The 23524-nt window shown below is 44.6% G+C and overlaps 2 protein-coding genes across 2 annotated transcripts in view; one reads left to right on the forward strand and one right to left on the reverse strand.

Moving 5' to 3' along the window:
- Positions 1-14347, forward strand: part of LOC138262485 (uncharacterized) — a 39709-nt gene extending 25362 nt beyond the window's left edge. Inside the window, exon 6 of the mRNA XM_069212378.1 lies at positions 14016-14347. Coding sequence (XP_069068479.1) covers positions 14016-14347 — 332 coding nt within the window. The remainder of the gene's footprint in view (positions 1-14015) is intronic.
- The window catches only part of CETN2 (centrin 2), a 32706-nt gene continuing 19434 nt past the window's right edge, over positions 10253-23524 (reverse strand). Inside the window, exons 4-5 of the mRNA XM_069212116.1 lie at positions 18017-18154; positions 10253-17223 (exon numbers count right to left, since the gene is read on the reverse strand). Coding sequence (XP_069068217.1) covers positions 17134-17223; positions 18017-18154 — 228 coding nt within the window. The 3' untranslated portion in view covers positions 10253-17133. The remainder of the gene's footprint in view (positions 17224-18016; positions 18155-23524) is intronic.

Consider the following 23524-nt stretch of genomic DNA (forward strand, 5'->3'; position numbering starts at 1 on the left):
GCTGGACCAAACAATACAAGGACGACCACGGTGACAAACCCTGCTAGTGTGCTCAGTTTGGAGGCACCCCACCCTCCAGTGGTCAAACCCTCAGTATTGGTCAGCTAACATCGGACACCAAGAGAACCAGCCTGCCTAGGGCTGAAAAAGGACCAGGAGGGCACCCCTATCGAGGGACCTCAGGAACACCCCAGACCTCCCGACAGAGTGCTCCTGTTGTCCTGCAAACGACCCTTGAACCAACTTACCTCCTGCTCCTGAGGGCATCCTTACACACAGCTCCTGGCTTACCGATTTGCTCTGCACCCAGCCGCCCTGTGCCCTGCACCAAAGAACCTGCTGTGCCCTAAGGGTCCCCCACCCCTTGCGACCTCGACATTCCAAGGGGACCCCAAGGAACCATCTTTAAACTTACCTGTGCAGTGCTTTTCCAAGTGGTCCCCCCTGCGGCAGCCCTGAACCAGCTCCAGAGACCTTTCATCACTGCTCCTGCTGGAACCGGAAGCCGCCCAAGCTTCTCCAGCTGGCACAGTGTGCCCACTGATGACCTTGACCAACTTGCAAAAGAAGAACTTGGCAAACCAACTGTACGATTTTATATGTATTTTTAAAGTGATCTTCCATCGATTCTTATGGTGCGTAGTTAGGCACAAAAATACTATTTTTATTAAACTTCAAAAATTCATATCTCAAAAAGTACTTAACCAATTTTGATAATCTTGGTCTTAAAATTACCTAACAATCTGAAGCATTTTTATAAATTGGTCTTGAGTTATTGCTATTGAATGATTTATTGTTATTGAGTTGCAAGATTGATGCTGTGAGTCCAACAAATGCTTTGCACTTCTCCAAGACTGGCCTAGCTGCTCGAACAAGCTACCTTAAAAATTAGAGCATTAGGTGATCTAGTTTTTAACCCTGTAAACCAACGTGTGGTTGCCTGGGCCCCCTGCGCAGTGTGCCTAGCTTTGCACACTACATACACGACCAGCCTCCTACACTCAGGAAGAACTAAGTAGTAGCCCTTGACAACAAGGTCCCCATGGAGTTTCTAAGGGTAGCCCTGTTTCTACTCTCCTGACTTCAGTGTTTGGGTCTCCAGGCTTCAGTCACAGGAATGCAGGCAAAACACTTCCACTCCTTGAGTAAGCTGTTCTCATCCTCCATCTTGTGCCGTGCTAAACGAGGGGCATCCAAAATGGACCCCAACGGCTTCAATACCACATGCTCACTGTACATGCACATACACTGATAATGCTCACAGAATATCAGTGCCACATTCTGAGTTTCATTGAATAGAGGAACCTTGCAATAAAGAGCACTTTCTCTGGCACATGTTATAGTGTTATTCACTGCCAATGGCTTAGGTCTAGAGCCCAGCAGCGTATAGACCGTTCACCCGTGTCTAGAGCCTATCCAAAGTGCCTGATATACCACTATCCCATATGCACATGTATTTTTGTTTCTAGGTTTGTATCCTTGGATTTCATGCTGCCTCAAAATGAGTCACCTATATTTTTAAAACCCTGCATGGAAAGGTGGCCCTGGATTAAAATTCCAAAATGCTGCCTTTCTTCATTCTCACAAATACCCCCTTAGTTTCCATCATCTGCACGCCTCCTTTCACACAGTGCAGCCTACTCTAAGTCATGGGTTTTCCTGCTCCCACCTCATTTTGTAAATCACGATTTGTCCTTATTTCAAACTCTTCCCCTGAAATACCTGAACTCCTCTAGCCCATCTGTTAATCCCACGCATTATTTGCATTAACTCCCACTAATAACAACATCTAAACCTAACTTTAATCTACACCAGAGATACTGGAGCAAAGGCATGGGATGGTTGGCTTGACAACCAAGACTAATCCCAGTAACCAACAATAACCACTAATCTTTGGTTCCAGAGCAGGTTGCTGTCTGGCATTAAGCACTTCAGCACCTCATTAGGGGTAGGAAGTGCTACATACGTGCAATTACACTACAATTCAACAATACTGCAGTCCACCATGATATCATGCAATTCTCTCTGAGTTTCCTCTGGCCCATGAAGTAGCAAACTTTAGGTCGGATGGATTTCACTGGCATGGGTGGACCATTTATAGAGCTGCTGCGTCACCTCGAGCAGAACTATGGCTGATGGTGTAACATCACTACCGGGTGCTGGGTGGGTGAATTGCTTACAGAGGTCTGCATTTATGATGTACAAGCACCAAGAAGCACTACAATGAAAATCCCAAAGTACAAGGTTGGCTGTACAAATCCAACCAGTTGGGACAGGTGGGAAAGCGGAGAGGTTCTACCTGTCACAGCACAACTATTTAGCTGCCATGTGGTGGCACACCTCAGGTCCCTATGGCAGCTTTAGACATGTGCCGTCACATAAGCAAAGGCCAGTGTTGTGTGCTGTGTTCTTAGCTAGAAGGAACTCAAAACTATCGATGAGAGAGATGATGCTCATAAAAGTCTTTGGATGATGGGTCATTTTAGAGAGGATGGGAACCAGCTGTAAAGGAAGCAAAATAACAAAAAGAAGGATTTCCCACTTGTCTGATCCGGTTAAGGAATCCTGGGATCTGATTAGCATGTTATGGTGAACAGCGATACATTTCACTAAGAGATTCCATAGGTACAGCAGACAGGCTTGGCCTAAGTCACAAGCGGATAAGCGTTCCTTTCTGGTGGCCAGTTACCTTGCATTTTTCCATATCACAGTTGTATACTTGACAGGAAGACACACAAGAGGTGGGAAGAATGCTGAGCATTTATCATGCAAGGTGGAGTCTGAGGTTAATGGTCTCCTTGTAGGTAGACTGTGGTTGTGGCAGACTAAGCACTGCCTGCTGTGGTAGCATCGGCACAGAGATCTTTGGAGGTGGCGGGGTGAACCGCATTGATTATGGGTGTATTGGGTCATTAGGGAGCTGGAACACGTCTTTGGAGATTTCATTCCCTGCTTTATCTTTATCCTGAAAGGCTCAACCACAGAGGAGGATGAGCAGATGAAAGATTAATGCAGAAGCGGAAGCCTAGGGAGGAAGGAAACAAGAGTTGTACCATTTCCGGGCAACAGGGGGTTGCTTTGTTGGCACAGGTCAGGAAGGCGAGTGTACTCTAGTGGTTAAGGTGGGGGACTGACTGTGCTTTTGGAAGGTGATCTATATTATAGAATGGGAATCTACATTCTCACTAGAGGGCTTAAGGGGGGGCAGAATCACCAGCTTCTGTGTATCCCCTTCTGACAGCTTGTCCTTTGAGGGAGTTCTAATCTACCATCCCCAGGATATGCTGGCGAATTTATTACCTCTTTCGATCAGGCAATTGTGCCCAACACACTACATTTTGAGAAATTTACAGTCCTCCGAGACCTAAATCTTCATGTGGATAATGTAGAGGATGTAACGGCAAGGTCCTTCACGGAGACGGCCACCTCTCTCAACTTATCATTGTATTCCCTGGGACCGACCCACAAGGCGGGACACACGTTTGACTTCATTTTATTCAACACCTCCTTTACAATGGATATCCCGGTGGAGGTTACTTTGTCGGATCACTTTCTAATGCCATTTCCCTAGGCGTCTGGAGAAGAAATCCACAAGTGTTACTTCTCTAGTTAGATCTTGGCACAAAGTGTCGATCTCTGACTTTCAGGGGATATTAGAACTCTCCATACCCGCACTTTCAGGAGACACCGGTAAGGATGCTATAACAGTGAACCAATGGTCTCTGATGCTGCGGACGCTGTAGCCCCTGTTAAAGCTAAGGTGTACTGAGGCTAAAGTCTTCAGGCTCTTGGTTCTTCCCTGAATTTGCTGCTGAAAGAAAGCATTGTAAATGGGTGGAAAGACCTTGGATGCAACAGTATCTGGATGTTGATAAAACAGCTTATAAACAAGATTTAAGTAAATACCCCAATAACATCAAAGTGGCACACAACATTTTATTAGAAGATAAGTGTAGGAAGCTGGCCCGGTGTGTGGGGTACCTGAGGTACTTACACTTTATACCAGGTCCAGCCAACCCCTATTAGTGTAGTGCAGACAGTGTTTAGAAGCCAAGCTCTCTAGCGGTAGCTGTGGATGAGCAGCCAAGGCTTTTCTAGGAGACATGCAAAGCGTTTAGTCACACAGTACTCATACGAATGAAAGAAAGCACTCAGTGTTACAAAAATAAAGGTTCTTTATTTTAGCGACACAAATACGAAAAAGTATTAGAGAAGCAACCCTCCAATAGGCGGTAAGTAACACTAAAGATATGTACTCTAGTAATCAGCAATAGGCATAGAAAGTGATAGAAAACAGTGCAAATGCAAGTAGACAATAGTGACTGTAGGGAGAGCCCAAACCATATACTAAAATAATGGAATGCGAACACAGGACCCCAACCTAGGTAAGTAGAATGTGTAGAGGGGAGCTGGGGGTACTAGCAAACCCCAATGGTAAGTACCACATTGCTCTCAAACGACCAGGAAGAAAGGAGTAAGTTACTTGGGCCCGTATTTATACTTTTTTTTTGCGCCGCATTTGCGCCGCTTTTTTACGCAAAACGGCGCAAACCTACAAAATACAATGGTATTTTGCAAGTTTGCGCCGTTTTTGCAGGTTTGCGCCGTTTTGCGTCAAAAAGCGGCGCAAAACAAAAAAGTATAAATACGGGCCTTGATTTCCTCAAACCCAAAAGGAAGAAAAAGAAGAAAATGCAACACCCAGACAAGACTACAAGAAACCAGCGGTGGATTCCTGAGAAGGAAGACATGTGGAAGAAGGGGACCAAGTCCAGAAGTCACAGAAGAGTCCAGGGACAGACGGAGCTATTACCCACCCAGCTATGCTTGCAGAAGTTAGTTGCGGGAGATGGTCGACGGTAGGACGAAGACGGTCAAGAATGCTGCCCTGGAGCTGTTGAAGAGTTCCTGGAGGATGCAGTCGACGTCCCACAGCGGATGGATGATTCAAGTCGGTCAGTGGCCTGTAAAAGCTACCAACAAGCCTTGGCAAAGGCAGAAGTCGCGGTGAAGCACAAAGTTGAGCTGCAGCGGACCAGCAAGGTCCAGAAAGACTCAACCCACGGGTGAGTCGTAGAGGGACCCTCTGCAAGGCAGAGAGTCCAAAGAAGATGAGGCAGCCCCAACATGAGACCCACTGGATGAGGAACCAGGAGCCACAGAAAAGCCCATGCAGCACAACTGGACAAGGGTCAAAAGCCACAGGAGAAGCACGCAGAGGGCTGTGCGTTGCAGAAAGAAGTGCTGGGGGCTATTAAACATCTCCTTTTGGACTATTATTTGCAGCACTTACTGTAGGAAAGTACCCTCTTTCTTAGCATGGTTACCCCCATTTTCTGCCTGTTGTCAGTGTGTTTGACTGTGTTCACTAGAATCCTGCTAACCAGGACCCCAGTGATTATGTGCTCTCCCTCCAAACTTGGCAACTTGGTTACTTACACCCCACATTTGGCATACTGGTGCCCCCATGTAAGTCCCTATTTATATGGTACTCATTGGGGTACCAGGGGATCCCCATGGGCTGCAGCATGTATTATGCCATCCTTTGGGAGCCCATGCAAAGTGTATCTGCAGGCCTGCCATTGCAGCCTGCGTGAAAGGGTGTATGTACCCTTTTCACTATAGGTCACTGCACCAGATCACTTTAAGTGACCACTATGGCAGGCCCTCCTAGCCCAGAGAGCAGGGTGAAAGTACCTGTGTGTGAGAGCACCCCTATCACTAGCAGAGGTGCCCCCAAGACCTCCAGTTCCATTTTACTGGAGTCCCTGAGTGCATGGGCGCCATTTTCTGAATGTACTGGACATAGGTCACTACCTGTGTCCAGCTACATAATGGTAACCGAAGCATGTTTGGTATCAAACATGTCAGAATCATACCGCAATACTATTGCAAGTATTGAAAGTATGATTCCATGCACTCTGGGGGCTCCTTAGAGGACCCCCAGCATTGACCCTACCAGCCTTCTGGGGTTTTCCGGGCAGCCTAAGCTGGTATGCTTTGAAGGGCTCATTTGGTGCCCTCCATGCATAAACCGGTCTACATCGTTTCGGAAACCTCCAGTCCCTGCTGTGGTGCGAAACTGGACAATGGAAAGGGGAGTGACCACTCCTCTGTCCATCACCACCCCAGGGGTCGTGCTCAGAGCTCCTCCAGAGAGTCACTGGGTTCTGCCAACTTGAATGCAAGTTTGGCAGGGACCTCTGGGAGCATCTGAGTGGCCAGGTCAGGCAGGTGACATCACAACCCCCTCCTGATAGGTGGTCACCTGGCTAGGTGACGAAATCCCCCTTCCAGCACTATTTAGAGTCTCCTTCTTGGTTGGGTTTTCAGATCTGATGTGTAAGACTCCAGCAGGACTCCTCTGCATCGACTTCTGGTCACTGAAACCGCAACTGGACTCCACAAGAACCTACAATCTGAAGCTACAGCGACGACTCTGCTCTGCAACATTGTTTCTCTGGATCCTTCCAGCAACTGCTGGGACTTGTGCAAGTCTTCAGTCTGCACAAGAAGCAAGAAGGAAGAAGGAATCTCCCTTGAAGTGAAGGAGTCACTTCCCTGCATCCGCAGGCACCAACAGCAACGATGACAGGCTGCATGGATCTCCTCTCATCCTGAGCTGCGTGGATCCTGCATTACGGGTGGTGGTCTGGGGTGGCCCCCTTGGCCCTCTCTGCCAGCTATCCAACTTTGAAGGTAGGCCCTTGCCTTCCCACAAAGGACAATACCCCGTGTACTGCATCTCTTGCAGCTACCAAGGCTTGTTGGTATCTACTCCAAGAGATCTTCAGGCTCCGTGTAGCCCCAGCCCCCAGCACTCTTCCCTGCGATGCACAAACCTCTGCGTGCTCTCCTGCGACGAGGGACCTCTCTTCACGTGTGCTGCGTGGTCCTCTCTGCGACTCCTGGGCTCCTGGCCTGTGGGTCTTATGTGGGGGCTGCCTCTTCTTCTTTGGACTCTGTGCACTGCTGAGGGTCACCTGGGACTCCCTTGTGGGTTGAGTCCCACTGGACCTTGCTGATCCACGGCAGCCCCCCGTTTCCACCAACCACGACATTTGCCTTTGCTAAGGCTTGTTTGTGGTTTTTCCACACCATAGACTGACTGCAATCCTTCATCCGGCATGGGACCTCGACTGCATCCAGTAACTCTTCATCTGCTCCAGTGCTGCATTGCTGACTGTCTTCGTCTCACCGTCGACCAACTCCTGCATCCACATGCAGGGGGGTTAGTGGCTGCTGCCACCACCGGACACTCTAACGTGAACTGGACTTGGTCCCCTTCTTTTCCAGGTCTTCCTCTTCCAGGATCCACCTTTTGTTTTTGTTTCTTGCAATCTTGTCTGGGTCTTGCAATATCCTTCTCTGAAGTCCTTTGGGTTGCTTTTGGTAGAACCTCTTCTCTCCTGGTCACTGGGAGGCACTCTGGTACTGGGGGGCACTCTAGTACTTACCTTGTGGGCTACCTAGTTCTTCCAACTCCCCTCTAGCGATTCCACTTCCTTGGGTGGGGCCCCAATTTTGCATTCCACTTTCTTAGTATATGGTTTGTCCCCCCCCCCCGGGCTTCAGTACTGCGTATTGCTTTTCACTGTTTTCTATTGCTTTTTATGCCAATTTCTGATTGCTACTGTACATACAATAGTGTATTTACTTATATCCTATTGGAGGATTGCCTATCTAGTGTTTTAGTATTTGTGTCACTAAAATAAAGTACCTTTATTTTTGTAACACTGTGTGGTTCTTTAATGTGTGTGAGTGCTGTGTGACTACGGTGGTATTGCATGAGCTTTGCATGTCTCCTAGTTCAGTCTTGGCTGCTCATCCACAGCTCCCTCTAGAGATCCTGGCTTTTAGGCACTGCCTACACCTCACTAACAGGGGATACCTGGGCCTGGTGAAAGGTGATAACGCCATAGGTACTCACAACACACCAGGCCAGCTTCCCACAAGGGGTTTTAGGGGTCAGGAATGGGTAAGGTTTGGGGTTGTGGGGCTTTTTAGGGGTCATGGATGGGTCGTGTTTAAGAGCGGTAAGGATTTTTTTAGGGTTCAGAGGAGGATCGAGTTTGGGTGCGGGAAGAGGTTTTAAGGAATCAGGTTTGGGGGGGTTTAGGCACAGAAGTTTTTTTAAGGTTCAGGGATGGGTGTTTAGGGATATTGAGAGGTTCTACGGTTCAGGGATGGGTGTTGTTCAGGGATATTGAGAGAGTCTACGGTTCAGGGATGGGTGTTGTTCAGGGATATTGAGAGGGTCTACGGTTCAGGGATGGGTGTTGTTCAGGGATATTGAGAGGTTCTACGGTTCAGGAGTGGGTGTTGTTCAGGGATATTGACAGGTTCTACGGTTCAGGGATGGGTGTTGTTCAGGGATATTGAGAGGTTCTACGGTTCAGGGATGGGTGTTGTTCAGGGATATTGAGAGGGTCTACGGTTCAGGGATGGGTGTTGTTTAGGGATACTGAGAGGGACCATGGTTCAGGGATGGGTGTTGTTCAGGGATACTGAGAGGGTCTACAGTTCAGGGATGGGTGCTGTTTAGGGATGGGTGTTGTTCAGGAATATTGAGAGGTTCTACGGTTCAGGGATGGGTGCTGTTCAGGGATATTGAGAGGTTCTACGGTTCAGGAGTGGGTGTTGTTTAGGGATATTGAGAGGTTCTATGGTTCAGGAGTGGGTGTTGTTCAGGGATATTGAGAGGTTCTACGGTTCAGGGATGGGTGTTGTTTAGGGATATTGAGAGGTTCTACGGTTCAGGGATGGGCGTTGTTCAGGGATATTGAGAGGTTCTACGGTTCAGGGATGGGTGTTGTTCAGGGATACTGAGAGGTTCTACGGTTCAGGAATGGGTGTTCAGGGATATTGAGAGGGTCTACGGTTCAGGGATGGGTGAAGTGTAGGGGCAGAAAGGTTTTTTTAGGGGTCAGGGATGAGTGTAGTTTAGGTGTAGTAAGTGTTTTTTAGGTTTCTGGGATGAGTGTAGTTTAGAGGTAGAAAGGGCTTTTAGGTTTCAGGGATGGATGTAGTTTAGGTATGGTGAGCGGTTTTAGGGGGGGCAGGTATTCTTGATGTTTAGGGATTGTGCGGTGTCAGGGATGGATGGTATTTATGGGGTCAGAGGACAGCAAATTAAAATAATCTGAAGTAATCATTTGACAGTGTAAAAGATATAAATCTGAAATAATGCCAGAAGTAAAGCACTGAAATAAACACCTCCCACAAATCTGTTTCTGAAAGTAAGACATGCAACCATTACATTTACACCTTAAAAAATAAGCATGCAAAAGTCCAATGCAAACAAAAAGACATTCTCTGAATTGGTTTCTATGAAATGGTAAATGCCATTCATCCTGCAGATGTCCATTAAACAGTTTAGGTGAAATGGTTTCTCAGTAACGGTATTCCATAAAATCATTTTTCTATAAGATCACATAGAACGGGGTCTCTCACCTATATATGTTGTTTGCTGGAGATAGCGTTGCACCATATGTCTTGGACACCTAAACTGAATTTTCAATATAAAATGCTTACCGTATAACTTTAACAGCAACCTAAGGATAATCTATGTGAAGTTTATATTTCTCTCTGCTAATTCTGGAGGAAGAGTCAGGTATTAAAAGAGTCACCTTCCAAAGGCAAGTAGATTGTGCGATCAATCAGATTAAATAACAGTAAACACCAATTTTCTATTTAACTGTAAGATTCTGTTAAAAGGTATTCAATATTTTGTTGAAGGGGAAAGGGGGCAAAGGTTTGTGGTGTCAGCTCTTGCTCAAGGTTTTATGGTTGAAACATGTGGAGCAAAATTCATGAGGAAATGTTGACATCGAGTGACACCATTTTATGTCTTAAGATTGCATTTATCACAGTGATGGTGTGTATATTGATCATAACTTCTTTTAGAGGGTCCATGCAATATGCATCTTCGTCAATGTATTTAATTGTTATGCGGGTCTGATGTCTGCCAGCGCCACTATGAGCAAATGTTTTTTATACTTCGGTGATTAAGGGCTGGTGTTGTGTGCAGGTGTGTACATCTCAAGCTGGCTGTGGCTTTTTAATGCTGTTCTTTTACATAACGGAACAATAAAGACTTCACATGGAAGTTCCTGTATTGAGACGGATTCTTGACTTTAGGCAACGTTAAAAAACATAATATTTCTCGCTGAAGTCTCTCCAGGCCACTGTGGACGGTAATGCAGCCACTTTGGGGCCCTTAGGTTGGTAAATCATGACTCAGTAATTCAGATTCAATTTCAGATGATATTTATCATCAATATCAAAGTTTCATTATACAGATTCCTTGACACAAAAGACCAATACAAAAGAAATAGAAAATGTTACAAAAACAACATCAGAACATGCAGTAGCTCAGGGCTCTGGAAGCAAAGCATCCTTACACAGAGGCAGGTGCCTGGCTGAAACCGAGAATTCCTTGACTAGATCTGCCCCAGAAAGGCCAAGAGGGTTGGATAAAGGTCAGTCATATATGAGGCTACTTTGTTAAACAAACGACTCAAGAGTCCAAGCAGACAAGTACACACCCAGCATGGACAGGACACAACATAAATAATAATTCATACATATTACAAGTAATACTGAAAATGTCCTTAAATAATGAAAATATTCTTCTGGCCTTTTCTTTCCAACTTGTAAACACTGAGGTATGACGAAGGAAGAAGAAATTATATTTTTAAATTTGAGGATACATAAAAAAGTTTCATTATTCATGTCGAAATGCTAAATCACAGCATGATACAGAAGCACACACAAGCATGCAACCCCCCTAAAAGGGTTAATGTGAGATGTACATTATAGACACAACACTGCAAGCATCTCTCACATAGTCATACAGGACAGGCAGCAGGAGTGAACCCCTGCTAATGACGCAGCTAAGGCACAAGCTTCACTCACACAAAGCAAATCCAGCACGCAAGCTTCAGACACAAAGAACAGCAACAATAGCTAATTCACAAACACACACAGCAAAGAGTGGATTGTGCAAGCTTCGCTCACAAAGAAAACAACTGCAGGTAGCATTGATGCAAGCTTCACTCACACAAAGCAAGTCCAGGACGTACGCTTCAGACACAAAGAACACCAACACTGGCTAATTTACAAACACACCCAGCAGAGAGTGGATTGTGCAAGCTTCGCTCACAAAGAAAACAAGTGCAGGTAGCACTGATGCAAGCTTCACTCACACAAAGCAAATCCAGCACGTAAGCTTCAGACACACAGAACACCAACACTGGCTAATTCAGAAACACACACAGCAGAGAGTGGATTGTGCAAGCTTTGCTCACAAAAAAACCAACTGCAGGTAGCACTGATGCAAGCTTCACTCACACAAAGCAAGTCCAGGACGTACACTTCAGACACAAAGAAAACAAGTGCAGGTAGCACTGATGCAACCTTCACTCACAGAAAGCAAGTCCAGCATGTACACTTCAGACACAAAGAACACCAACACTGGCTAATTCACAAACACACACAGCAGAGAGTGGCTTGTGCAAGATTCGCTCACAAAGAAAACAAGTGCAGGTAGCATTGATGCAAGCTTCAATCACACAAAGCAAGTCCAGTGTGTACACTTCAGACACAAAGAACAGCAACACTCGCTAATTCACAAACACACACAGCAGAGAGTGGATTGTGCAAGCTTCGCTCACAAAGAAAACAACTGCAGGTACATTGATGCAAGCTTCACTCACACAAAGCAAGTCCAGGACGTACACTTCAGACACAAAGTACACCAACACTGGCTAATTCACAAACACACTCAGCAGAGAGTGGATTGTGCAAGCTTCGCTCACAAAGAAAACAAGTGCAGGTGGCATTGATGCAAGCTTCACTCACCGGAATAACAGGTCCAGGGCAGGCAGCAGTGCATGCTTCAATCACACACTCAGCAGGACAGTCGGTTATCTGCACACGCAAGGTATGAGAAAAGCTCAAATTTCAGTAAGAATGGTTCTGTACTCTGGAAGAACTGTGTGTAGCTCCCAGCCCAAAGCACCTAGTAGCAGGTGTATGAAACACTCTTAACTTGAGTGATATGAATAAAGGGAGCTGCCAAGCCACACTTCCATCTTTAAGAAGCCTGGAGCTACACAGAGATGAACTCGGCTCATCTGTGACGGGGTGGGAGGTTCATGTGTAAGTCTCTCCGGGGAGCTATTACTACAGGTCAATAGTACTTCCGGCGCCAAATTGGGATCTTGAATAGAGGCAGGGACTTTAGATGGAGAACTGAGCAGTACTTAAGTTATGGGATAAAGAGGCAAGCCCTTAGTGTAGGCTGACCCAATCACATCAGCTATATGAAGACGCTTCACAGAACATGTCTGTCCTTGGGTCTGTCTCAACCCTAACACTGGAACTAAACACTACAAAGTGTCCCATCAGTGAACTTACAGTGCACTCATGGACCAACACATACCTGTAAAACCTATTCTGGCAATAAAGAGGGACCTGAGAAGGAAACAGTAAAGCAGTTATCTAATGTATATGAAAAGCAAGAATGCCCCAGCAGGGGACGTGAGTGGTCTTAAGAAAGTGGTATTTCAAGAGTCTTGGTCTCAGCAGCTCATTTTTCAAAGAAACAACCCCTAATAAAGAGTCACTTTTCAAAAGACGGCTAAGAGCTAAGCACGGGGGCATAGATGACCTTTGCCCTTGGCATACCTCCTGCTGAAACAACAGCAAGGCATATTGGAGAGGGCAATATTTTAACGTTTAAAGCAGTTGTGCATGAAAGAAATATCAAAGAAAGAGCTTGACAGTCGCCCATGGAATCTGGGAAAAATCAAGAGTTGAAACCTCAAACGGTGAAATGAGCAGAGCATCAGAGGAACAAAGCACTAATGTTTTGATTTGTTTTGGTCTGCAAACACCAAACACAAACGCATGAAAATTGAGACAATGCACAGAAAGAGTAAAACTGCGAGAATGTTTTAGAATTCGCAATAAAAAAAATATTTGTTAATAATGAAGCATTAAGGAACAATTTCCCAAAAGGTGATCTAATAGCGATCAAATCACAAACTATTAACTAACTGTTTCAAGTCAAACGATTGGAGCTGGTGATATTGAGCACCCTGACGCACCCACAGAGACTGCGTAGAGATCAGCAGAGAGGAAAACTGTTTTTGAAGGAACACAAAATCCCAGTCCAGGCTAAAGAAAAAAGGCAGGGATGTGAATATCCACAGCAACACAAAAGGAAAATAAAAAGGTGAAGAAAAATCACAAAGTAGAGGTGTAAGATAGCTTCAATGTTCAGGACAAAGTGGTTATAAACACAGTATTTAGGATATCAAACAGCATAAAGCTGGTTTCAAGGGTGAACGCATGAAGAATATCTTGACTGTTGGCTGGTAGTTTGGGAAGAGGCGAAGCAAAGCCTCAGTGCCACTTACACCCTAGGTTCAGCTTGTACGAAGGATAAGAAACCCTGGAAACTTCATGAATGCCACCAGAAAAGCTTGGAAACAATGTGTCTACCTTTAAAGATCAGGGAAGTTAACGACAAACACCTTCAGTGGTAGATCCGTCACCAATATTTTCAAAGCTACTCTTTTTCTCCCACGATTCTTCTGTTCTAGCAATAGCCCTTAAAGCCTAGAAGTAGGGGAGGCCTGGAGTTAGAGAGTCTTTGAACCTGGAAAGAATGCTCCCAACATTTCCAAGGTCCATGATGAGATAGAGCGGGTCTACAGATTCTGGTGACGAGATATCCAAAAAGCAGCGTCTCTTCACCTGGCACCTCTGCTGATTTATGTCTTCGTGGTAACTACCTCCGGGTATTATACTTGTTCGCCCCCTTATTGACTGCTTATGTGTCTGAGGACACAATGACCAAGCAAATGCCAGCTAGTACCCCAACCAAACTAACAGGAATGCAAGACATTCAAGTGCCGCCAACTGAGGATGACACGGGCAACGAGCAGCAACCGTAGTCCCTCCCAGAAAGGCGTTAACTAGCACCTGCGCACTGCGGCCACCTGCAGCCGCCAACCACTTCCGCACACTGCGGCCACCTGCAGCCGTCAACCACTTCCGCACACTGCGGCCACCTGCAGCCGTCAACCACTTCCGCACACTGCGGCCACCTGCAGCCGCCAACCACTTCCGCACACTGCGGCCACCTGCAGCCGCCAACCACTTCCGCACACTGCGGCCACCTGCAGCCGCCAACCACTTCCGCACACTGCGGCCACCTGCAGCCGTCAACCACTTCCGCACACTGCGGCCACCTGCAGCCATCAACCACTTCCGGCATTTGCAATGTTCCCTGATCTGTGTCTCCAACATCTACTTCCCATTGGAAGGGGTTTCATAAGATGAGCAACAAGGAAACTTGTTCGCGCGTGCATGACACTGGAGAGAAAATATGGTGCGCTGCAGACACGATCACTAAAGCAATAATTAGGCTTGATGATGCTCATACTAGGTAGACACAATCAAGAGGAGAGGGCAATGCTATGCCATAGAAGGCATCTGGCCAATGCCCCACACTCCTCAGCTTGGTGACGATCAGGTGTACGACTGACATGTCAGGGGTTGGTACATGTTATAATCATGGGGTGAGAGTCAGCCCCAGATGAAGTGGGAAATCCAGAGTTGCCAGCAGCCTAACCCTGATCAGACCACTGATTGGAAGCAGTGATGTGCAACAGAAGCAAGCGTTCAAATCAACCATAGTGTCAATTGTTTGTAATTTGTTTAATTATTGACATACTGGTGTCCTTGATGTGTAACCTCAGAAAAATCTAACAATTGTATGTTGACCTGAAGTAGGTTTTTCAGTTTTGTTTTGATATTACAATCAGTGGAAAAAACAGTAAAATGGTTGCTCATTTTATCCAGTCTTCAGGAACATCTTGAATTATTGGTGCTCTGGAGGTTTGTGCAGAGACCTCTCCAGCAACACGCGTTAAACCGATACACTGAAAGGGCTTCTCCAAGGCATACCTGAACTGACTCCTGAAATTGAATCTATAGCATATTAAGTTGACCTTTGCTACAAAACAAAGAATATCTGCTGACTGAATAATCGTATATGGATGAGGACTACTTTCCTGTGGAGTGTCCTTCTGCATGTTGCGTTCTACTCATTGGCGAAGGAGAAATCGGTCTTCAATTCTATCTCTGGAATGGGAAGTTTGAATGGTGCTCTGGATAAGATGTTCTTCCTGCATTCCACTGAGTCAGCTCCACCTAGTTAACTATCCCTAGATTGTACATAATCAATATGACCAAAGTCTCCCAAGTATCCACATCCTCCGAACTGACCACACTGTGCCCCTGGAAGAGGGAGCAGAAGAAGCAGGACGACATTATTCGAAGCAGCGGCGCTCAATCAGGACCCCAGCTTCAGTTCCCACACCACGTATAGTCTACAGATGAAGGGAACATGCCTCTTTGTGATGACCACAGCTCTAGTGATGAAGGACCAGGCACAGGGACAGACAGCGCTCGCTTACTGTAAACTTAGAGAAAGATCCACATGCGTACACAAGGCATCTCAGAGTGCATGCAGAGAGGGAAGATGATGCAAGATTTTTATAGACAAGATGTTAGATCAAGGTTTTCACATCTAAGTCATGCACCTGGCCTGAAGTTGTGAAAAGATGGCAGAATCTGCATGGCAAAGATGGATGACTTGAGCAACTGCTTGAAATGCAAATGTCATGTAAAAGGATTACATGAAAACCTAGCTGATAGTGAGAGACACCCAAAATCTGAAGGTTCATCATCGTGAAATTCTATTGTCAGTTGCCCAAGAATAAAGCCAAATACATTTATCCAGCTTTGGCACCAGGAAGTAGCAGAAGAAGAATTAAACATGACAATATAAATGTACACTATTACTATTGTTCCGTTTAGCACTAATGCAGACGTAGCTACACAACACCGGCTGGGGCAAGGGCCACTGCGCTGCAAGCTTGTCTCTGAAATGATGAAGGAACAAGCACTAGGGTGTCTAAGATGTGAATGTCTGAAGTTATTCATCTACAGACGTTAGAGGTAGTGAGAAGCTGCAAAAAGGGAATTACAAAGGGAAAAAACCTCACTGAGACTTATGTTACAGGATCCTGCCTTATTTAATGAAATGGCATTTATGCCTCTCTAGCTGGCTCAAATGTACTAGAGTTTCTTGCTTTGTTTTCTCTCCAAGCTCCTTTGCCAAAAGGAGAATTCAGTTTGGACTACAGTTCACGCTATCAGTGAGCTGCAAAGAAAGCATGCAGGACTAATGCACCTCCCGCTTGCTCTGTGCACCTTCTAACAGGGGATCACAAAAGGCACAACTCACAGACATAATGAAGGATGATTATGTGTGTTTAAAGATGGATGAGCGCGGGATCTATTTTATCCACGCAGAGCCATTGGCTTCAGAGCATCAGTAGAGCATGGCACAGCACCGGATTAAGTTACAGTAGCTGGCAAAGTTATCTATGAAACGTGGTGACTGATAACACTGAAAATAACTAGACCTTACTCAGGGATAATGGTAAGGTAAACAGCATTCAATGTGCTAAATTCTTTCTCAAACACCAGGTGTATGTGAGTAATTCTATAGGGCTTAATTAATCTCCTGTGATCCTAGTCCTGACCTTAAGACTGACAGGAGTTCAGCGATTAGGGATCAAGGGTGGCTTATTAACTATAAACTTACTCACATACAGTAAATGAAACAGTTGTTAACTTAGTATTTTTTACATAAACCTCTTTTTGCCTTTACATTGAGGGGGTCCAGGTTCTGGGTTCTCCGCGTATAGCATGCGATCACTTAAGGGCAAGTGGTTTGTCTCATGTTGTAATGAGCTCGGAGGTCACATACACCACAGTTACCACCGTTTCACACACTGAGAGGCACAGCACTGCACACAGTCAGCCTTTACAGACGATCACAGAAATCACTGCAGCATTCCAACGAGCAGACGGGGGACTTCAGAAGGTCGTCTAGTGAGGAAACACATTCATTTGCTAAAGGACTTTGGCATCTTGTAGAAAACTATATTCTGTCAAATACATCTCTTACTCCAAGTAAGGTAGGGTTTTTAGGTTGCCACTCTGCTGGCCCCTCATTTACCAAACAGTCCCCCGTGGTGAGCGAGGGGCTCAGTATAGGCTGGTCTTCTTCATGATGCGCAAGAACTCCTGCTCATTCACCTCGCCATCTCCATCACGGTCAGCCTCATCGATCATCTCCTGCGAGACACCAGAGGCAACAGGGACAGGATGAGTAAGGGAGTCGGGACTGAAAGAGAACAGCTCATGATGCAGTCACCTGAACCATGCTAAAGTACTCTGGACAATCAAAGTGATGAGAAGAACTGACAGTACGAAGGAAGGAGAAAGCAAAGATTGGAAGGAGAGGGGTTTCTGTGCAGGCTTCTACTCCCTGTAGCTACACGTAGAACACATCAATGTCTAGTTTTCAATCCATAACCTATATTGGATCTATCATGCTAGTGGTCATCGAAAATGATAAATAACAGGACTCGCGTCAACACCCAAGGGGCAACTTTGCTGCTGAGGCTAGCTTCTACACCTCAATCAATTAAGGTACTTCTCTGGCCCTCAAGCACTACACCTCTGTAAACACCAAGGACCATCCTGTTCTTGTCCTCAGCAACTGTTGTCCCAACAGCCCGTCTCCCGCTGCCTTATGCCTCACCAAGCCCAATATGGTGACGCACCATATCTCTAGTGCACATTCACACCGCGCGCTACATATACACACACAGGTCACAATCCATCATCCTTCCTGTCCCTAAGCACATGACAGTCTGCTGTTTCTGGACAAGGTATCCTTGACACTACACAAGTGGTAGCGACATTCTGCAAAGATACCAGGGCCATCACATCTGATCTAAGAACCATTTACGTAATTCTTCTGCCATGATCTTTTCAGTGTACATATTACTGAACATAAGTTACCCGGGGAGCACACATTCATTCTCTCTGCATGCACTTGTGGAAAATGTGTCACGCTACACACCTGCAGCTCCTCGTCCGTCAGGTTTTCCCCAAGTTCTTTGGCCACGCGCTTTAAGTTTTTGAAGGAAATTTTGCCAGTGTCATCATCATCGAATAACCTGAAGGCTTTGAGAATCTCCTCCTTGGAATCTTTTTCTGCCTGGGAAACAGACAACACAATGAGGAAAGATGCTGAGGTATGGAAAGGAAGTGTCACCTGTATGGCATAAACAGGCAAGGTACCCAAGTGACAGGGTGTTGTATCTAAGGCACTCTACAAAGGAGACAAAACGGAAGACATCCCAAAAGGGGCATCATACTGACTGCATCAAAACGAGACATATTGCACATAGATGTTAAGGAAGACATTTCTTGGACAGACATGTAATCTTATACGTAGAACACAGGGGAGGGAGGGTGCTGCTGTCCAGTACGTGATACTCGAAAGTCCATAGTATTTGCAATCCTGAACAATTAAGATCACATATGTTGTGTCTCAGTAACATATGAGTCAAAGTCAACCAAGCCTGATATCCCTCTGAAAGCTTACGATCTAAAGTGTTTTAAGACAGCAGAGAACAAAGTCTTCCTCAAAATAGAGGAATGTGCCCAATCGAGGTTCAGAATGAAAATGGAATACATGGAAAATTCAATAAATCTCACAAAGATACTACATTAAAAACAAATATTGAATTTATATAGTTTTTTTTCACCAAAACATGCAATAGAGAATTGAAAAATGTACAATAAATAAATATAAAAGAATATTAGAAAAAATGGAGAAACCATGGTTTTTAGGATTTAATTTGATAGGCTATGTAAACAAGGTTTTAGAAATAAAGTGCAGAAGAGCACAAGTGTCGCCAGAAATAATTATTTTAGCTGGCTTCCCTTAAACCTTTAACACAGCTGCACAAAACTGGGAGATACCGTACAAGATAACAGATTAGATTAGAATTTAATTTACGGTGACAAAGGTTTATTATCACAGTTTCTTTGTGACTGTTATTTGCTGCATTTCGTGCCTGAAAACACTAAGGGTTTTTTGGTGTCAGGAATGAACACAGTACCCTTTTGTATTACCAATCTTTATGAATGAATCAGAATCAAAGGTACAGCTTGTGAGACCCTTCCTCATTTGCAAGTTTCAAATTCATGATTAAAAAAGGTCAGCGAGATTTCAGATTGTAGTTGTAGGCAGGAATTGAATTTGAAAAAGGTTGATTAATTCAGTTAATAGTAACATATTGAATATGCCTCAAAATTATTTAGGGAAACCACTTTCAAGGAAGATACTGCCTTTGCAAGACATAATCAAAAACTTTTTTAGATGTTTTACGCAATTGTCCAAATCTGTTAGCGGGGATCCAGGATGGAGACAGCTGAGAAATTATTTTACACTTGATGGCATTCACCGCTCCTTTGAAGCTCTGAAATATGCTTCTAGTGAAATATCTAACAGTGATTTTAGTTTTTGTAATTTGAGGGCCTGTTTTTGATCTGTTTCCATTCTGAGATATAACCTAGCCAACATTAAAAGTTGAATTCAAACACACAAACAGTAAATGCAATTCATGTGTTCCATAGAAAAAACAAACATTTATTCTATCAATAGCCTATTACCACATTTAGTTAATTATTGCTATTTTATCTTCTATAAAAAAAGACACAAGTAAGAAGAAAGACAAAAACTGGCAAACACCACACCATGCACAGATGTTACGCATATAACTCACCAGAAGTTTGCTTAACACTGGCATATTTGCCCAAAGGCTTCACCCCCGGTACATATTATTTTCAAAGTTTCCTTGTGCAATTAAATGCATAATGTAATCTTTCACTATTGGCGGTAATCTTGATGTGGGTATGGGAAATCGACTTTTTCACATATTATTGAGTTATATCACTTCCTACAACATGAAGCAATTTGCTCATGGCTTTTTTCATGTTGTAGAGAGCACATTATTTGTATCATAGTGTTCTGCAGTTCTATGGCAGAAATAATGAACCAGGAAGCCAAGAGCTACGGGGTAAAGAAACGTTTGGGAGACGTAGAACACTGTCCAAGAAAGAACAAGTACTAGTGTAATCAAGGCAGAGAGTAGGGTGAAGAAACACTCGACATCACACGATAGGCGGACATTTAGAGCAAGAATCTTGAGTGGCACTGGGTAGCGGATGTAAAAACCTTTGGCAGAGTTAGCAACACTTAGTGAGAGAAATGTGACACGGATTGCATGGACACAGAAAAACTGAACAAGAGTGGAAATACAAACGTTCAAGATTCTAAATTGCAGCACAATGCCAGAGATGAAAACAGGACAGAATACCAAATCCAGTTCAGGTCAAATGGTACAAAGAACCGAGGTCAGGAATGTAAGCAGAGAAACCAAACTGAATGCAGGCACTGCAAGCTGAAGTGTGGGAAGGGAATTATTTATTTTAGCACACATGTAGAGTGCCATTCCAATCCAGCTGTTTTAAGAGCAGGACAGCAGATGGGAAGACAGCGTAATAAACTGCAAAATGTCAAAGACATGCAGAACATCTGAAAACAAGGCAGGTGCGTGTGTACATACAAACAAGCAACACGTGGCATATTTGAATTCTCACATTTGTCTAGAAAGCCCTGGAGACCAAGTCCTAAATAAACCCGACTGTAAACACTTTGTCAAAATGTTACAGTGAAATAAACTGCAGCCACCTCATGGCTTACCCTGGTGGCAGCCAGGTTGGCATTACTTCAGTGTTTGTCTCAGTTACAATGCCCAGGTTGGCATTACTTCAGTGTTTGTCTCAGTTACAATGCCCAGATAAACCCAGGATCATCACTGACAGCAACTTCAGGGCACATCTTGCTCTTACCAGATGCCAATGGAAGCGGTTAGGTGCTATCCCACCAGATCCCTGCTGCACAAGCCAAACATCCGGTGCCCTCCCGGAGTCTGGATAACCTGCAAACACACTCTCCAGATGTAAAGTGAGTTTGTGTAAAGTTGAACGGCACGTACCACAGCACCCACAAACACAGCAGGGTTCTGTTCACACACAAACAGCAGAATCTCAGCGCTTCATTTACAAGAAGAAGGAACCGCAGCTCTCCTACAGGTACCTCTAGGCACTCCCTAGTAAAGGAACAGGTCGAGTAGAAGAGATGCAGGAAAAAGATGCAACAGGGCGGGAGACAATTTATTTAAAAAGTGGTGAGGAACACCACAGAACATCCAGGCTTCAGTGCAACATTAAAGGAGGAAGAACCACCTGTGTAGCAATGGGAAGAGAAACAGTGAAATCAAAGCTGGTAAAGGGGTTGTGTAGGTGAAGAAGACCCAGGGCAGAGCCTTATGGAACTCCACAGAGCGGTGGAAACTATATACATATGAACAGAGAGATGAGAAACCAAGGCTGAGCAGCAAAAGATTCCAGAGAGGAGAGAGCTGCAACAAATACAGGCTGGTCCACTGAGTCACAGAAGGAATGCAGTCAAAGAGACCAGAAATGGTGGATTACTACACATGCCGGCGCTGCGATGAGGAAAAGAGAGTCGAGGATGGGCTCCAGATGAGACGCGGAACTGTACAAAGGACACAAGTGACGATCAGGACATGGAAACAGACGCAGTGCAAGTCTAATTAGGAAAGTGAAAATGTCTGAAAGTCAGCAGCAGGAAAAAGGTCTGAGCTGGATTCTGTAAGAAAAAGGGAGTGTGAGGCCGAATGAAAGGAACCAGAGCGGTTGCAGAGCGAGCGGATTAGAAAGAGCGAGATCAGCGACAAGGGTCTGAAGAAGTAGGAAGGGGCGAATAAATCTGTCAATGTCTGCTAACTACATTTTCTGCTATACTGAAAATGTTGCAAACTTGGTGTATTTCAAATAAATTGTGTATATATTATTTAGTTAAAAGTTTCATAAGCAGCTAATAGCAGTTTGTTACAGGAGGGGAAAGCAGCAAAACCTAACTGAAAACAAATTTCCAGAAACTATGTTTTTACAGGAAAATTCAACCGGTAAAGACATTTTAGTAAGACTTTTGCACCCAGGAGAAACTTGGCAAAGTCTACAATTATTATAGGATCACGAATTGCAAAATGTGTGCACTCTACATGGAACATTACAATTTTGATCACATTTACTTATAGAAAGGTGTGAAGAGGGTCTGCTGGATAGGTGATGGGACAAACCCTAAACACAAAAAGTAATCACTGATTTTGTAACCAAACACAAGGCTATGAGAAGAAAAACATACTCATATACTAGAAGAGGCAGAAGAACAAAGTTGTGAAAAGGTACAGGGCCGTATGTCTTGGTTATGGTGTGGTGGATGTACATTCGTGGACATGTACAAATATGGGTGACACGTGCTGCATTTGAAGTAGACTTTGAAGGAGTTTAAGCAAGAATTGGGGAACTTCAAATGGCATAGACACAAAATCGTGACTTGAGAAAAAAGTTCCCTGAAACTAAAGGAAAACGTTAAAGAAATATTTCATGATTTGTGCGCGTTACACAACTAACAGAATAATCAAGATTGGTTTCACCAATAGCGATTTCATTGAAAAGTTCAGACGAATTAAGGCTCTTAGTGGATCTTTGTTACTGTTATAGCGCTATCACGATTCACAGGTTTCCTCTTCCGAATTTACAAGAATGGTTAGCGTCTGTTGCTGGTGCAATGGTGATTTCCACAACAGACTTAACAAGCACATACCGTCAGGTGGAACTGGACATGGACTACAGATATTTTACAGCACTTGCCACCTGGAGGGTGTATTCCAATAGAAAAGAAAGCCACTGGGCTGGCAAGAGCTCAGCAGTTTTCCAAAGAGTTGCTTGTAACATTCTGAAGGGAGCCAGAGTGTTCCAGGACAATATTTTGGTTTTGGTCAAAATATCAAGGAACATCGTGGTAGCTTAAGGAGAGTATTGTCCGCCCAGCAAAAGTTGGGGCTCTAGTTAAACTAGAGAAATGTGAATTTGACCCCAAAGAAGTGGTATATTTGGGCCACAAGATATTAAAAGTGGGCATAATACACACGCATGACCACGTGAGAGCTATTGTGGATGCCCCATCACCTGTTAATAAGGAGCTGTTATGGTCATTTCTATGCAAGATTTATTGAGGATTATTCAAGTATGGGTGATCCATTGAGGAGGCTGCTTAGAAAGTGCTCAGCTTGATTGGAAGCATGAGCAATATCCATGTTTTGATAGAATCAAGGGAGAAATCACTCATTAAGGCAGTGTTCTTAAAACTATTCGTTGGTGGGAGGAGATGTGTGCTGGTAGTAAACACAAGTGGATACGGTGTGGATGCTGTGTTGTCCCAGAAAGCTGGTGATGAGGAGTGGTTGTGGTATACGGTTTGCGGTCCTTACACCCAGGCAAGGAAAGTTACGCTAACTGAACAGAAGTTGTTGGCATGCACCAGGGTTATAACATTTTAGGGCATATTTATACTATGCTTTTATTTTGGACAGATCATAAACCCTGTGTGTTTGTTATTGACGGGTTGCCGTAGGTCGGTGACCCT

This window comes from Pleurodeles waltl, chromosome 10 (genome assembly GCF_031143425.1).
Source record: "Pleurodeles waltl isolate 20211129_DDA chromosome 10, aPleWal1.hap1.20221129, whole genome shotgun sequence".
Classification (NCBI taxonomy): domain Eukaryota; kingdom Metazoa; phylum Chordata; class Amphibia; order Caudata; family Salamandridae; genus Pleurodeles; species Pleurodeles waltl.